At 37.9% G+C, this 17,518-nt stretch overlaps 1 protein-coding gene across 1 annotated transcript; it reads right to left on the reverse strand.

The window, feature by feature from the left end:
• Positions 1 to 13,743: 13,743 nt before the first annotated feature.
• DKK1 (dickkopf WNT signaling pathway inhibitor 1) lies at positions 13,744 to 17,146 on the reverse strand. Its single transcript, NM_001260480.1, is given in 4 exon segments — positions 13,744 to 14,846; positions 14,965 to 15,105; positions 16,313 to 16,475; positions 16,721 to 17,146. Coding segments are annotated over 4 exon segments (801 nt in total). The 5' UTR covers positions 16,964 to 17,146; the 3' UTR covers positions 13,744 to 14,592.
• Positions 17,147 to 17,518: the final 372 nt, after the last annotated feature.

Genomic DNA, 17,518 nt, shown 5'->3' on the forward strand with positions numbered 1-17,518 from the left:
ACCTTTTAGGTAATATAGGATTATAATCATCCTGTTCAACTCGGCTGTTTTGAGAGGTGGAGGTATAAGAGATATTTTAAAGTCTATATTTAATTCTTATTCGCTTTCCTATTCACTGATAAACTTGCTATCAAAACTTCCCTAGTCTTAGGCTTTGACATATAGGTTATTTAAGATACACCAAATTTAAGATACACCCTGGAATTCCCTTTTCTAACTTGCAATCCTTTGCAGGCAAATTCAGGAAACTCAATGTGTAAATTCCACTTTCAGAGTCAACAGGGCATTCCACAAATCTATTCCAAGATTAAGGCAGAAATATCCATATTTCTGCTACCTCGTCTGAGGAAGACAGAAGCTAATAAAAGTAGTCCCCAAACTTGTGTACATTGGAATAACCCATCAATCTTTTAAAAAATTTGAAGCCTAGGCCATACTCCAAACCAATCAATCACATTTTCTGGGACTCGGTCACAGGCACAAGTAGTTTTTGAAAGTCCCCAGATGATCCTAATGTGAAGATAAAATTAGAACACCACTGATTAATGGCATCCATAGAATTCGTTTTAATTTAGCTAGGGCTATTGCATGAATTACAAGGTGTTGAAAATATCATTCTGTCTCCATTTAAAAAAGGTAGATTTCCTTACGGTGAAAGGATCTGTTATATGGTCAACCTACAGGAACAAGTTAGGCTAGTCAGGACTACAGGGTTATTTTGTCTCAGTAAACGTGAATTACAATTGCAAGTAAAATTTCTTTTTATGAAAGCCAAAATAAGGCAAGCCATTCATCTTCTCAAAACCATCTAATCATTATACAATGCAAATAGCAAAATACATGGGAGTATTTTACATCACAAGAAATTATTTTTAATATATTTTTCTTTGTGATTAACTCCTGCTTTTAAGATTATATTTGTGCATTAAAAATTATCCAAGTTCAGCAATAATGACAAGTAATAATAAATAAAATCAGGATGCACTTCGGTCTGCATTTTACTTAATTATGAGTAATATTTAATAATAAACTCAGGAAGTAATTTTTGTCTGTTTTAATTATGAGTATACTATTTTATATATACAAAGAGTAGGTAGTTAATAAAAACACAAAATGGACAGATGCAGTGGCTCACGCCTATAATCCCAGCACTTTGGGAGGCGGAGGTGGGCGGATCATGAGGTCAGGAGATCAAGACCATCCTGGCTAACACGGTGAAACCCCATCTCTACTAAAATACAAAAAAAAAAAAAAAAAGCCGGGCATGGTGGCACGGGCCTGTAGTCCCAGCTATTCGGGAGGCTGTGTCAGGAGAATCACTTGGACCCGGGAGGCGGGGGTTGCAGTGAGCCAAGATTGCGCCATGACACTGTACTCCAGCCTGGGCAACAGAGTGAGACTCCATAAATAAATAAATAAATAAATAAATAAATAAATAAATAAAACTACAAAATTTCTAAAAGTACAATTTTTAAATTTTTAAATTTAACGTAGTTAAATAGTCCTGTTACAGAAAAAAAAGAATAACCTATTTATGAGCTTTTTGGTATATTTATGTGTATTATGAATAATATAGTGGCAAATCCATTCAGGGGAAATAGCATAGGTGTTTACTGATTCATTCAACATGTCTTTATTGAGCAACTACTATAGGGTAAGCCCAGAACTGGGTGCTATGGATTGAAGAATGACCAAGCTCTTTGCACTCATGAAGATTACAGCTTGATGGGGTTGAAATCCACTTAATAAATAAATATAAAAGTAATTTGTTAGAATTAGAATAAGAGCTATGAAAAATAATTTATGAGTGCACATAAATTACCTGACTTGGCCTGTGATACAACGTTGGGTCAGGGAAGACTTCCCCTTAAAATGTAAGGTAAGACTTCATCAGTTGAAATGAGTACTAGAGGAAAATCAGAATGACTACAGTTAAGAACCTTAGTTTATTTCAGTTTGAGTTTCTCTTATTCCAAGTTTGAAAAATCTATAAAATGTGTTTTGTCAAAGAGGTATCTGCAAACATAGAAGGTAAACACTAACACGTGATATAAAATTAAGTTACCATTTTTGTTGCCATTGATATAAAGTGAGCTTTGGCACAATAAGCATCCAGATCTGTCATCATTCTATTACTTCTTAGCCATGTGACATTAAGGACATCAGTTTATCTCTCAGCACCTCTTTGTCTTGTTGCCTTGTTGAGATAGTGAACATTTATTATATCTGCTATGACTGTTACAATGATCACATGAAATAATATATTTACCCAAGCCCAAGTACTAGCTCAGGATAAGTGCTCAGCCAATCATTTCTTTCTCTGCACATAGTCCCTATATGGCCATACTGTTTGGAGTAAAGCATTTTGATTAAAGGCCATGTCACAGTGGATTTCAAAATTAGATGTATAAAAGCAATCAATGGAAGAGCTTTAAAAAAATACAGATGCAAAGGCTCAATTCTAAGAGGTTCTGATTCGGTAGGCTTGGAAGGCTCCCAGAATCTACAATTTTAAAGAGTTTCCTAGGTGTTTCAGAGGATGATGAGCTGAGTTTGGGAACCACTTGTCTGAGGAAGCTATAACATGATCACCCATTTTGAAATATAATCAGGAACATATTTGGGAATATCTTGACTTCTCCTGATCTTCAACTGGCATATAAAATCCACAAAGACACATCACCACTGAAATGTAATTATAGCATCCTGAATTAACAAGCAGATTGAAATAGTGTTCACAGTACTGTGCACCAAAAGCTCATCCACATTGGAGTCAATAACGGTTGTAGCAGAACGACCGCTTGTTAAATAGCCGTCACTTTGTTTAGGATAATTGCTGAATTATCCTAAAACCTAAAACTATGCAAAGATTCAACCCTGAATCTAATTTCCACCTCAGAGCTATAAGTCTGTCATGAGTTTTGTGCTCTTAGAAAAACAAGCACTTAAAAAACAGTGAATTTAGGTACGTTTCTTGTGTGTATTTTCACTATTTTTTAGCTCTTTAGGGTGAATCCATGATATAATTATACCAGATTTTGTTTCTTCTTCTGAAAGTTAAAACCACTCAGTCGTCATTTGTTAATAAATAGCAAATTGTAGCCATAAATGTACTTGTCACCACAGAAGGTATAATTTGAAAGATGTACTTAAAGGAAGAGCAACTATAATCAGACTACAAAAACATTTGTGAACACAGTATATGTATATAGGTGACTCAGTAACTGTCCTTAAATGCAGAATTTTTATCATAATGTTTTGTAATATAATGTTACTATGCAGAAAGCGTCCTCTTAGATGAGAGAAATAACAATCTAACAGTGAGGTAAAGTTTCCTGGTAATTCACCCATTAAATTAATTATCTCTCTCTAATCAAGAAAGAGATTACACTATTTTTAGCTTTAAAAGAGTTTACTTTCACAGTTTCATTAATCCTACCTTTTATTCCTTTTTCATTGAAACACACAAAAACCATAGGGCATTATATGTTCTCTCTCTCTCTCTCTCTGTCTCTCTTGTTTTTTTTTTTTTTTTTTTTTTTTTTTTTTTTTTTGTGGCAGGGTCTCACTCTGTCACCCAGATTGGAATGTAGTGGCACAATCTTGACTCACTGCAACCTCTGCATCCCAAGTTCAAGTGATTCTCATGCCTCAGCCTTCCAACTAGCTGGGACTACAGGTGTGTGCCACTACACCCACCTAATTTTTGTATTTTTAGTAGAGACGAGGTTTCTCAATTGCCCAGGCTGGTCTCAAACTCCTGGACTCAAATGATCTGCCATATTTTCAAATATATTTTTAATGAAACTTCATGAAAGAAGTTTCTCAATTCAGAAACTTGAGATGCTGCATTTTTACAAATCAGCAGATACATTTTTACCCTACTTTTATAGTAACCATATAAGTAACTTAAGGGCTACAGAAAGCTTTAGATGGTTGAATACTTAGCCGTATTAGTAGTAAGAGCCTGGACTTTGGAGAAGACAAGCTGGTTTCAAATTCTGGTTCTGTCGCTTAGTACCTACATAACTCAGATAAATACCTCAAACTTTCTTTGCCCAAGTTATCTCATTTGTAAAACAGGAGTGATAAACACACATCCTTCATAGAGTTATTGTGAGAATAAAATTAGTAAATATATGTGAAACACAACAATAGTCTCTGGTACCTAAAACATGCTCCAAAAAGTTATACTTATCATCAGCATTTTCTGCCAATTGTGTCACTTGGTTGAAAGGAGGTTTTATTTGCAAAAGTTTCAAAATTTGAAAAGTAAAAATATTAATTGAATTCCTACTATGTGTCAAACACAATGCTGCAGGCTTTCACATTTTCATATAAATGTCAACAATGTTAAATCAATTGCACTGTACAATTTCACATACTTGTTTATCAGACCATCTAGTTTTCCCAGCGGCAGGCTTCTGACATAGACACACGCAAGGGGGCAGAATTTGACACAAGACTGAAGAGAAGGAAGGAGAAAATTAAAGTTTGAGGTATGTATTAGTCAAAGTAAAAAATAAAAACTAAAAAAATAAAAAATAAAAAATAAATCTCCTTGGCTTATCACAACTAATGTTTATTTCTTGGTCACATAAGTTGGGGTGGGGGCAAGGAGAATCAGCTCATCCTATTATTTAGAAACCAAGGCTGAGAGCGTCTCTGCCTCTTAATCACAGGGCTGTCATTATCTACTTAAGATCTGCAGATGATGCTGTGTGGAGGAATGGAAGTGCTTATAGGAGGGTCTTCAGGCACACCTGCCATTGGCCAAGCTCAGTCATGTGGCCACACCTAATTGCAAGGGAGGCTAGGAAATGTGCTCAGGAGGAAAAGGCAACCGGTTTGGTAATAGTTTCTGCCACAAGGTGTGTGACTAAAAGGACAGGTCTAGAAGGGTACTGATGCAAAAGTCTAGCTAGCTAGAATTAATTTTTTTTAATTAAAACATTGAAAGCTTATGAAAGAAGTGAGGGAAAGGGATGAAAAGTGATAATTGAAAACTAGAAAAATAGGAATAGCTTTCCTTAGAGGGAGAGAGATTGTGAGCAGCAAGGAGAAAGTTGTTGAATGAAGGGTTAATATGAGAAAAAACTTTACCAGTTTCCCAATTTTGTTGAAAATGAACCAGTATTAGGGCAGTGGAAGTCTTGGTTTTTATTTGCTTGTTTGTTTGATTGATTGTTTCTTTTAAACATTTTCTGCAATATGCCACCTAAGTGTCAAGACATGATAGCACTTAGCAGAACTTGATCGAGAAGATAACCAAGACTGCTTATAAAACTGAAATGTGCAGAGCTTCCAGAATAAATAATTTCCATCCTCTTCTGTGTCACTAGCTGTTTAAATTAGCAAAGAAATTCAATCTCCCTGCCTACAAGAGTATAAGCCAAGCTGTCTGAAAGTATTAACTATTGTCAGGAAGAGAAAAGTGAGATTTTTCTCACCAATAAAGATGTCAAAAACTAAACACTAAAACGGTTTATATATTTATAAGACACGTAACATGTCAGACAGTTCATTGCAACATATAATTGTTGACAAAATAAACATGGACATAAAAGTTCATACAAAAAGAATATATCTATTATAACAGAATCGTGATTTTTATTTTGCTTACTCTCTGTTCCTTCTTTTGGATATTTTAAAGTATTTGTTTTTGTATGTTCTATTTTGTTGTAATTTTGCTGAAGTTGGCACAGCTATTCCTATTTCTGTTTCATTCATTTAATCATTTATTTAGGAACTACTTGGTGCAGGTCTTCTCTGTACTAGCTGCAGTTCTCCCAGTCAGTATTTTTTGAATGGAAAGAAATTTGGTCAGTAAGTGAAAGATGTTTCTCATGCTTTTTCTTTTTTTTTTTTTTTTTTTTTGAGATGGAGTCTCACTCTGTTGCCCAGGCTGGAGTGCAGTTGCATGATCTCAGCTCACTGCAACCTCTGCCTCCCCAGTTCAAGCGATTCTCCTGCCTCAGCCTCCTGAGTAGCTGGGATTACAGGCACTCGCCAACATGCCCAGCTAATTTTTGAATTTTTAGTAGAGACAGGGTTTCGCCATGTTGGCCAGGCTTGTCTTGAACTCCTGACCTCAGGTGATCTACCTGCCTCAGCCTCCCGAAGTGCTGGGATTATAGGTATGAGCCACCGTCACCGACCAGGATGTTTTTCTTTCCTGTAGTTTTGGAAATTCAAGGAAGAGTAATTCTGCACTAACAGTAATATTTTAAATTAGAATGAGACACATCAAGATATCTGCTCAATGTATAGGAAAGTTTATGAGAAAAATCCAAGTTCTGTCCTATCTTTACATTTAATAATAGTAATGTCTTCCCTGATTTTTATAGAAAAAGTGCAAAATAATGAAAAAAGGCTGGGTGTGGTGGCTCACACCTATAATCTCTGCACTTTGGGAGGCCGAGGCAGGCAGATCACTTGAGGTCAGGAGTTTGAGACCAGCTTGGCCAATATGGTGAAATCCTGTCTCTACTAAAAATACAAAACTAAGCTGGGCATGGTGGTGCTCACCTGTAGTCCTAGCTACTCAGGAGGCTAAGGCAAGAGAATCGCTTAAAGCAGGGAGGTGGAGGTTGCAGTGAGCCAAGATCATGCCACTGCACTCCAGCCTGAGTGACAGAGCAAGACTCTGTCTCAGCAAAAAAAAAAAAAAAAAAAAAAAAAGGAAAAGAGATTAGTTCCCACAATCCTACCTCCCAGATAAGCCATCTAGACTTAAATTAGATATGAGATGTTACTCTAAGTAATTTATAACATACCATGCATGTTCTGAAATACGCTTTTTTCAAATATTTGTACATGGAGAATTCCGAATGTTTCTCCATATTACTTTAATTATTGCAGAATACTTTAATAACATAACATACATTATCTAAACTGTTCTATCCTTTAAACATGTAATTTGTTTTCAATTTTTGCTATTAAAATACCATTGTAGATGGATTTTTATATATCCATGTTTCTGTTCTTAAAATAAATTTCTAGAAATGACTGCATCAAAGAGTTTTCACATTTTAAACACAGCCAAATTGCTTTTCAGAAAGGTATGCTAATTGCAGTACCTACTAGCAGTATATGAATGAGTGCCTGGATTTTTGCACTTATGCCCAGACTAGTCACAGGCATACCTCTGAGATATTGTAGGTTTAGTTCTAGACCACCACAATAAAGTGAGTATCACAATAAAGCAAGTCACATGATGTTTTTGGTTTTCTAGGGCATCTAAAAGTTATATTGACACTATACTGTAGCCTATTAAATGCACAATAGCATTATATGTTAAAAAAAAAAACAAAGTACTTACCTTAGTTAAAAAATACTTTATTGCTTAAAAATGCTAATGATTACCTGAGCCTTCAGCAAGTCGTAATCTTTTTGCTAGTGGAAGGTCTTGCCTCAGTGTTGTTGGCTGTTGACTGATCAGAGTAGCGGTTGCTCAAAATTAGGTTAGCTGTACCCATTTCTGAAAACAGGACAACAATGAAGTTTTCAACAGTGACTGACTCTTCCCTTCACAAAAGTTTTTTCTGTATCGTGAAATGTTGTTTGATAGCATTTTACTCACAGTAGAACTCCTTTCAAAATTGGAGTCCATTCTCTCAAACTCTGTTTATCAACTATATTTATGTAATATTCTAAATCTTTCATTGTCACTCCAACAATATTCACAGCATCTTCTCCAGGGGTACATTCTGTCTCAAAGGACGACTTTCTTTGCTCATCTGTGAGCACCAACTCCTCACCCATTCAACTTTGATCATAAGATTGCAATAATTCAGTCACTTCTTCAGGCTCCACTTCTAATTTTGGTTCTCTTGTTATTTCTACCACATCTGCAGTAATTTCCTCCACTGAAGTCTTGAATGAACCCCTCGAAGCCATTTATGAAGGTTGGAATCAACTTTTTCCAAATTCCTGTTAATGTTGATATTTTGACCTCCTCCCATGAATCATGAATATTCTTAACGGCATCTACAGTGGCAAATTCTTTCCATATAAATTTACTTTGCCCAAATACATCAGAGCAATAACTAACTATGGTAACTATAGCCTTATAAAATGTATTTCCAAAATAATAAGACTTGAAAGTCAAAATTTATACCTTAATTCATGGGCTGTAGAATGGATGTTGTGTTAACAAGCATGAAAACGTTAACCTCCTTGTACATCCTTATTAGAGCTCTTGGGTGACTAGATGCATAGTCAATGAGCGGTCACATTTTAAAAGAATTTTTTTTCTGAATAGTAACCCTCAACAGTGAGCTTAAAATATTCAGTAACCATTCTGTGAACAGATGTGCTGTCATCCAGGCTTTGCCTTGTTTTTCCACCCATTTATATTGCACAGGCAGAGCAGATTTAGTATAATTCTTAAGGGCCCTAGTATTTTCATAATGGTAAATTATCATTGGCTTTCATTTAAAGTTGTCAGCTCATTTAGCCCCTAACAAGAGAATTAGACTGTCCTTCGAAGCTTTGAAACCAAGAATTGACTTCTCTTCTCTACATATAAAAGTCATAGATGGCATCTTCTTCCAACGGAAGGCTGTTGCATGTACACTGAAAATCTGTTGTTTAGTGTAGCCACCTTAATCAATGATCTTAGATACTCTTCTGGATAACTTGTTGCTTCGCCTTGCACTTGTGTGTTATGGAGAGAACTTCTTTACCTGAACGTCACGAAGCAACCTCTGCTAGCATCCAACTTTTCTTCTCCAGCTTCCTCACTTCTCTCAGCCTTCACAGAATTGAAAAGAGCTAGAGCCTTGCTCAGGATTGGGCTTTGGCTTAAGGGAATGTTGTGACTGGTTGAATCTTCTATTCAGATCACTCAAACTTTCTCCATATCAGCAACAAGGGTGTTGTACTTCCTTATCACTTGTGTGCTCACTAGAGTAGCACTTTTAATTTCCTTCAAATAGTTTTCTTTTGTATTCACAATTTGACTGTTTGGCCCAGGAGGCTTAGCTTCCAGCCTATTTCAGCTTCCACATGCCTTCCTCATTACAGTGAGAGACGTGCACTTCTTTCTTTCACTTAAACACTTAGAGGCCATTGCAGGATTATTAATTGGTTTAATTTTAATATTGTTGTGTCCCAGGGACTCGGAAGGCATGGGGAGAGGCAGAGAGATGGGAAAATGGCTGGTCATTGGAACAGTCAAAACACATACATTTGTCAGTTAAGTTTGCTGTCTTACATGGGCACAACTCATAGTATCCCGAAACAATTACAATTGTAACCTTAAAGTTGATTGTAGATCACCATAATAGATATAATAATAATGAAAAAGTTTCCTTTTTTTTTTTTTTTTTTTTTTGAGATGGAGTCTGGCTCTGTCGCCCAGGCTGGAGTGCAGTGGCGCAATCTCGGCTCACTGCAAGCTCCGCCTCCCGGGTTCACGCCATTATCCTGCCTCAGTCTCCCGAGTAGCTGGGACTACAGGCGCCCGCCACTACGCTCGGCTAATTTTTTGTATTTTTAGTAGAGACGGGATTTCACCATGTTAGCCAGGATGGTCTGGATCTCCTGACCTTGTGATCCGCCCACCTCAGCCTCCCAAAGTGCTGGGATTACAGGCGTGAGCCACTGCGCCTGGCCAAAAAAGTTTCTAAAATGTGACATGGAAACATGAAGTGATCACATGCTGTTGGAAAAAATGACACGAATAGACTTGCACAATGCGAGGTTGATACAAATCTTCAATTTATAAAAAAAAAATCAAGTGAAGCACAATATAACAAGATATGCCTCTATCATTTTCTGCTTTTAATTTGAACTTCGGAGTATCACAGATATGTGAAAATTTTCCATATAGGATGCTTTTTAAAAGTATTTTTTTGCTTATCAAGAGGAAGATTGTGAAATATTATAAAACATAATATGAATTTATCAAGATAAGCCATGTTTGATGCCTTCTGCCAGTTTTACTTTTTACTATAGAATTTATTCAACAGTTTAAAACAGCAGGGTGTTTGTTATCATTGCCCTTGCAAGGTAATTTTTCATATACTAATATTTAGGGTCTATGTCATATTATTAGGATTTATAAATTTTTGGCAAAAAATCCACCGTGTTTGTGAAAGGTATTATTTACATTATTTGTGATGTATTATTTGTATTATTTACTTTAATTGAAATCTAATGGGACAAGTATTGCTGGAAACAAAATAATATTCTTATTTTGTAATTTTTTGGCAAAAAATCACTATAGTTTGTGACATCTGTAATTTTTTGAGAGAAAATATGTCTCAAATATATCCTCTTCAATTTCATTGCCACCTAATACAATAACTGTTGCTGAAAATAAAAAACTGTAGTGGTCTATTTTTTCTGGATAACAAATTATATAACCAAAAATCAGAAAAATCCTCTTCCTAGCTACCCCCAAATCTAGCCACAGTGGGATATTACTTATTTTCTCAATATATTATGTATTTTTATTTTTATAACTCCATAATTTTGCTCACACTTCTTCCTCTGTCTCCAATAGGAAGGAAACTCTTTCTCTTCTTTTCTACCTTGTAAATGCCTTCTCATCCTTCAAAACTAATTTGTGATAGACATGAGATGTGGGATTTGTCCCTACACATTCCTCTTGTAGAACTACTATAGTTTCTATTACAGGCAGAATGGATATAGACAGCTGTGTTTATATATTAGGAACTGAGTAGCCATGCTAGACAATTGAACCAGAGATGGACCCCTGATTAAAGATAAGCTAATCAGAACCCTCACCCAAGATTTTGGAGTAGGAGTCTCTGAAAGGCTAAGCAATTTACTGAGCAGAACTGCACTGGATGATTACATATACTGGGGACAGAATTTTTCTTGTCACCATGGCAAGTGATAGACATTGCAAATTACAATGGAACAGAAATCATAAGTGAGTCTGCAGAATGCTTTCCGTCCTGATTTTTATGAGCGGTATCAACCCATGTCTCCTTTTTGCTTTTTCTAGTTTAAGTGCTTTTTCTTCCTTGAAATAAAAGGGCAAGAGAAGGTGATGGTTCAAATATCACCTCTTCTCTGAAGCTTTTTCTGAGCAATTACAGGCTGATTTAATTAATTTTAATTTGTTGTCAGGTATTAATGTATGTAAGATAATACAACATAATACATACATTTCATTGTCCAATAGTAAAGACCTAAAATTGAGTGCCTACACTGAGCTAGACATAATAGTATTCTGATGCATGCGTTAGTCTCACATCTACATTACTGAGGGAGCCATGACTCAATCCCAAATCTATCCAAGTATAGAGACTGTTTCTAACCACTATACTAAATCAACTTCCAGCACTAATGTTCATCATCTCCCTTGCTAAACAGTACGTTCTTTGAAGTTAAAGGCCAATACTGTATCTTTTCAAGTGCTAACATAGGGCCCACTGGACATGGCAGGCTAAATAAATATATATGGAATTAAAATTTCTTAGCATTACCTAGATTGTAGTCCTAGATTTTCGATGTGATTGATTGACTATTTCTAAGCTGTCAACCCTTACACTCAATATATAAAGGACTGCATACGTACACACACTTTTGTACAAACATCGAATGCTTCAATTATGAGATTATTTTCTTCTTCTTTAATGTAAAGATAAGGTATTTCTTTTATATTTTGATATTGTTCTCAGAATAGTATTTTAGAAGGTATGAAAATTGCAATCATAGGACTCAATGGAAGACATTTTATAAGCCTAATGGTAGTATTGTCTATTTTTCTTTAAGACCATAAAAGAAAGTTGGTAGTATGATAAAGTTTGATAATGTCACCAATTTAAAAATGAAGGGCCAGGCTCATTCCTATCAGTAGATTAGACAAAGTTTGAAATATTCAACTCTTCTAGCAAAACAAGAAAAGGGAGTGGTGAGAAAAGGCTTGTGATTTTATTTCATAATAATTTCAAAATCAAAGTAATTAGAACAAGTCTAGCTTTAACTGAATGCCAGAGATTACTGTTCACTGTGAAATTGTTAGGATAAGCCTGTATTTCCCTTTTTCTGCTTTGATACAGTTTAGCAAGAGCTTAATCATCACTTGGTCAGTGATAAGCAAGCATCTTGACATTTTGCTCATACCAGACTTTATGAGTAGCTACAGAAAGCATGTGTTTTGGACTTTGCTTCAAATATTAGTCATCCTATAACTATACTAGCACATGAACATAAAAATTCTATACTCATGACACATTATTTGTTAGATCAAAAACTCTGGAAACAACTTAAACGTCACTTGTTAAAACAATTACAGTATTGCCATTCTGACATACTGCAAACTTAATGTAACCTTTAAAAAGAATGAGTCACCTCTCTATGTATTATATAAAATGATCTGCAAGACACATAGAGTAAAAAAAGCAAGGTGCAGGACAGCGTGTAGAGTATACTAACATTCGATAAAATACCTTGTGAAATTTTCCCAGATGCATGTATTTTTCCATTAAAATACATTGTTTAAAAGTCACACAGCAACAACAACAGACATTTTAAACAATCAATACCCAAATTGTTCTAGATTCCTTAAATAATCCTCTTTTGAATTTCTATTTTATCTGATTTCCATCGTCTAGCTTCTATTACTAGCTAATAAAAACCTACAATTTTCTTGGTATTTTCCACCTTTATAAATATGAAGAATTCTTTTTAATGGAAATCCCTTCCTAATTTCTCAGCTGGATAGGAAGAAGAGGCGTCCCTCTTTGGTTTGTTTTGTATTCTTCCACACATCTCTCATCTGGAGATGAGAAGCAAGAAAGGCTATCACTAGGGTCAATGTACCGAGGTCCGTTCCTGTAGAAAGGAAGGGATCCAATAACCAAAGCCCTTTAAAAGTTTGCTTCTTTCCCCACTTAAGCAGAAGGCTCTTCTTTCTTCTTTTTGAAGAAAAAGTTTCCTGTTTCCTTTCCTTTATTGTGCTTTATTGGACATGGCAGGCCTTAGAACTGGCCTTTCTGGCACTTCAGAAAACAAGCGCATGTAGAAAAAGAAAGTTGCTCCTGGGTGAGAAAGCTGAGACTTCCAGACAAAAGGAATGTAACAGCAGACATCCTGCCAGTTCCTCTTTCAGTGAAGAACCAACCAAAGCTTGTGTCCCATTGGTTGAGACCCTTGAAATTGAACCACTTCCAGGAACACAAAAACAACAAACAGTCTAGTACATCTGCATTATTTAAGGAAATATTTGCACGATTGATCAGTCACTACTATCCTTTGCAGGCCTGAAATGCAGCATTTTGTGGTTTGGGTGCAGACTTTGGAATACTACAGAAAAAGTATAAATTGGAAAGTTTGCTTTCCCTTTTCCTCAGTATACACAATATGAAACCTGGCAAGTACAAATGCAAAGAAAATTTAGATTTTATTCCTGTGGGTTTTCTTTAAAATACTGTATCCCTATCCTCATTCCAATCAATAGATTTCAGGTTAAACAAAACTTGAAATACGAAACTCACCTAGCAAGAGAAAAAAAGAGTGGAATGAGGAAGGATGTGTGATTTTTAATTAATAATTATTTTAAAACCAAAATAATTAGAACAAGTCTGCTTTGCATGCAGTAGTACTTAAGATACTGCAAATTATTTTGTTTGGTACAAAATCTGCATGTATTTGTTAACAGTATTTATGGGCACACATCCTGTTCCTGCCAATCACCAAGTACTTTGGAGTATTATTTTTGTGGATGATTTTCTTCCTTGTCCAGAAAATATTGACCATTTAGGTAGGTATTATTAATTTATTGGAAACTATTTTAGAAAGTAGTAATGTAAGATTCACTCTCATTCTGCCATGATCATTTGAGTTTATCAATGCAGAATACGTCTTTCTTAAAAGTTATTCTAGAGCTGATCAATATTGTCTTATATTTAGACACTGTCTTTTCTTTGGTCATCTTTAAACATATCACACTTCCGTTCTTGTAGAACACACACATATGTACACACACACAAACCTCTAAGATCACAATCCCAAAATGTATGTCTACTTATAACATTTCATGATATTAAATGTTAAATTTTATTTCAAAAACTATCACAGCCTAAAGAGAAATAAAATTTAAGCATTAAGATAGTACATCTCAGAAAATAAGCTAGTATTTTCATGTTACATTTTAGATACCTATAATTTGTCATTCCAAGAGATCCTTGCGTTCTAGACTCTAGAATTAAATGGGGTAAAGGGTTATGCTTTTAAGAACTATAAGCTGAAATGATTTACTTCAATTCAATATAGAATATTTGTCAGTCAAGATAACAATCAATGTGTATAAAAATTTACATAACAAGAGGAAAAATAGGCAGTGCAGCACCTTTAGAAAAATAATTAAAAGTTTTGTTGCATTTACAGGTAAGTGCCGCACTGAGAATTTACAATACAGTAATTTACTGCAATCACAGGGGAGTTCCATAAAGAAACAAAGCTCTTACACTCCAGGTTTTTGGAAGGTGTTATTGGAATGCTTAACTGAAACCACAGAACTTGTATATCCTTAGGATTGAGTTGAAGAAGGTCATAAAAGGTTTTCATAGCATCTGTTATATAAAAGGAGTCCACTGCATTTGGATAGCTGGTTTAGTGTCTCTGACAAGTGTGAAGCCTAGAAGAATTACTGGCTTGATGGTGATCTTTCTGTATCCGGCAAGACAGACCTTCTCCACAGTAACAACGCTGGAATATTTCTAGCCCATGAGAGCCTTTTCTCCTATGCTTGGTACACACTTGACCTTCTTTCAGGACAGGTTTACAAATCTTGGACCAGAAGTGTCTAGCACAACACAATCCTGTGGCACAGTCTGATGACCGGAGACAGACAGAACCTTCTTGTCCTACGAAGGAGAAGACAGTAGGAAAAAAGTACCTAGTTACTGTTAAACCTGCATCGCTTCACTAAAATAACTCAAAGGACATTTCTGATGTGCTAAGAATGAGTCTTAACATCCTTACCTTTGGTGTGATACATTTTTGAAGACAAGGTGGTTCTCCTGGAATACCCATCCAAGGTGCTATGATCATTACCAAAGCTTTCAGTGATGGTTTCCTCAATTTCTCCTCGGAAATGATTTTGATCAGAAGACACACATATTCCTAAGGAAGCAGGAAATAGTGATTAACTTCAGGGTTGTAATGCATTACTGTTAACAGCTGTGACAGTGGCAGTCTGTTATGCCAGCATCAACTTGAGTTCCTTCATTGCAGTGACATCATTTTAAACACAAGCCAAACTTCCTCTTTACTGTTAATGCAAAACTCTCCAGATGGACAGAAGCACCAATGTGTATACTGTATACAGTCAGTCATAGGTAATATCCCCTCTATAGCCATTTAAAATACTTTCCCACCAACTGTGGTAGGGGCAAGTGAGATTTCTGCCCATTTTAATATTACCTTTGGGGTAAGAAAAAGAAACTCAGTCACTTTTTAAAATGTTCTTAAAAATAACTTCTCTGCCCCTGGTGCTATATGGGTCCTACCAGACTAAGTTAAGCAAATGCAATTCCAGCTGCCAGGAACATTGCAATCTCACCCACCAGTTACTTCAATGTGTAATTTCTGTATTACAGAGATTTCCTTGGTTCATCCTGGAGTACTGCTGGGTCCTAAGGAGGGTCGTCGCCCTGTTAGCTTATTTCTGGAGACCTCTTTAGCTGTCTAAATCCACCTTTTGAAAAATTAAAAGTTAGTGGATCTGTGGTTGGGGGGAGGAGTACTTATATTAAGGCAGCGGAGGGTAGAGGGAGGGGGAAGGATGGAAAAGTCAGGTTGTGAGGGTATCAAGATCTCTCTTAAAAATGGCCAGTGCAGATAAACCAGTCCTCTGGCTGACAACAGTTTCAGCAAAAATCAGAAGGCGAGGCCAGTCTGGCGAAGCTGTGAGAATCACAGTAAGAAAAATGAAAAGGACAGCTGAACGCCAAAACTGGTTTCCTTGGTCTCTGTATGATCCCATCGTCCTCCCCATCATCCCCCTTCTCAATTGACTTCAAGGTTCTCCCCAGACAAATTTTTATGGAAGGGTCCACTACGAGGTGAGCCGTTATATTGAGTCATTGAGGTACACGGAGGAAGATAAGGACCTCAGAGACCTCCCAACTTCTCTCTTCTTCCCGATTAAACACTTGCAATGAAGATACTTCAGCGGAATCCTGCATGCTGAACACCCATTTGCAGGTGGCGCCGCAGTGTTCTCAGGGCGGAGATTTCTCCGCCTCCCCCCCCCCGCCACCCCCCGCCTAATTCATAGACGCTCAAAGGCTGGACAGTTTTAGTGTGAAAGGGAGCTTTCAGGACTCACCATTTTTGCAGTAATTCCCGGGGCAGCACATAGCGTGACGCATGCAGCGTTTTCGGCGCTTCCTGCAGGCTAGACAGATTTGCACGACCGCGTCCCCTCCGCGGGTGGGAGTAGCGCAGTACTCATCAGTGCCGCACTCCTGGTCCTCTGCGCACGGGTACGGCTGTGGGAAGGGTTCGGGGAGAGGGTGAGGCATCCAGACATACAGGTACCCGCCCTCTTGGACCCGGGCGCTGATCACAGTCCCTATATGTCCACCTCTCCAAAACCTGTTACTGCCCACTGCTCCCAAATGTAGGGTTGCCAAATGCTCCCTGAACCGCACACATTCAGCACGTTCTACTCCCTCCTCTCCAAATAGGACCCTTTCAAGGTCAGAGCATCCTCTGAGTGCCCGACCCCTCTCACCTGGTAGTTGTCAATGGTCTGGTACTTATTCCCGCCCGGGTACAGAATTCCCGGCGCGGCGCTGACTGCAGAGCCTGGGTGCCCCGCAGCGCCGCCCAGCGGTGGGGGCAGGTTCTTGATAGCGTTGGAATTGAGAACCGAGTTCAAGGTGGCGCTCACTCCCAGCAGAGGGTGGCCGCCGAGAGCCGCCGCTACCAGCGCGACAAAGACCCGGGTAGCTCCCGCTGCGCCCAGAGCCATCATCTCAGAAGGACTCAAGAGGGAGAAAGAAAGAGAAAATGACCGTCACTTTGCAAGCCTGGGTCCCCACCAAACCGTGCCGGTTCGGCTGCACAGTCAGGGTCCGGGAGCCCCCTGCGGTCCCAGAGTCCTCACTGCAGGGAGCACAGAGCTCTGCGCCGCCACCGCCACCGCGGCTGCCTTTATACCGCGGGCCCGGAGCATTCCAGCCCCTTGGGAGGGAGACAACAAAGCCGGGATGGGATTTCAAAGCGCTGGGAGGGGCTGGGAGGGGGTGTGTTTGTGTACATGAAGGGGCGCCTTTGACACTCTTCACCCCGCCCCTCCCTTACTTGGTCGCTCGGCTGGCCCGATTCACCTTCGGGGTGAAGGCTACCAGCGAGCATTATAGCAGACGACTTTAATATATGCAGGCGGCAGCAGGAACTCTGGGAACTTGGGTGCCCTTGCCTGGCAGTAAGGGTTGAACTATCTGGATCTGAAATACTTTTCAGAGCCGAGGGGTGATAGGCTCTGCAAAAGCACTTTTTGCCCCTCTCCCTTATGCCAATACTCGCT

Source organism: Pongo abelii, chromosome 8, assembly GCF_028885655.2.
Source record: "Pongo abelii isolate AG06213 chromosome 8, NHGRI_mPonAbe1-v2.0_pri, whole genome shotgun sequence".
Lineage (NCBI taxonomy): Eukaryota > Metazoa > Chordata > Mammalia > Primates > Hominidae > Pongo > Pongo abelii.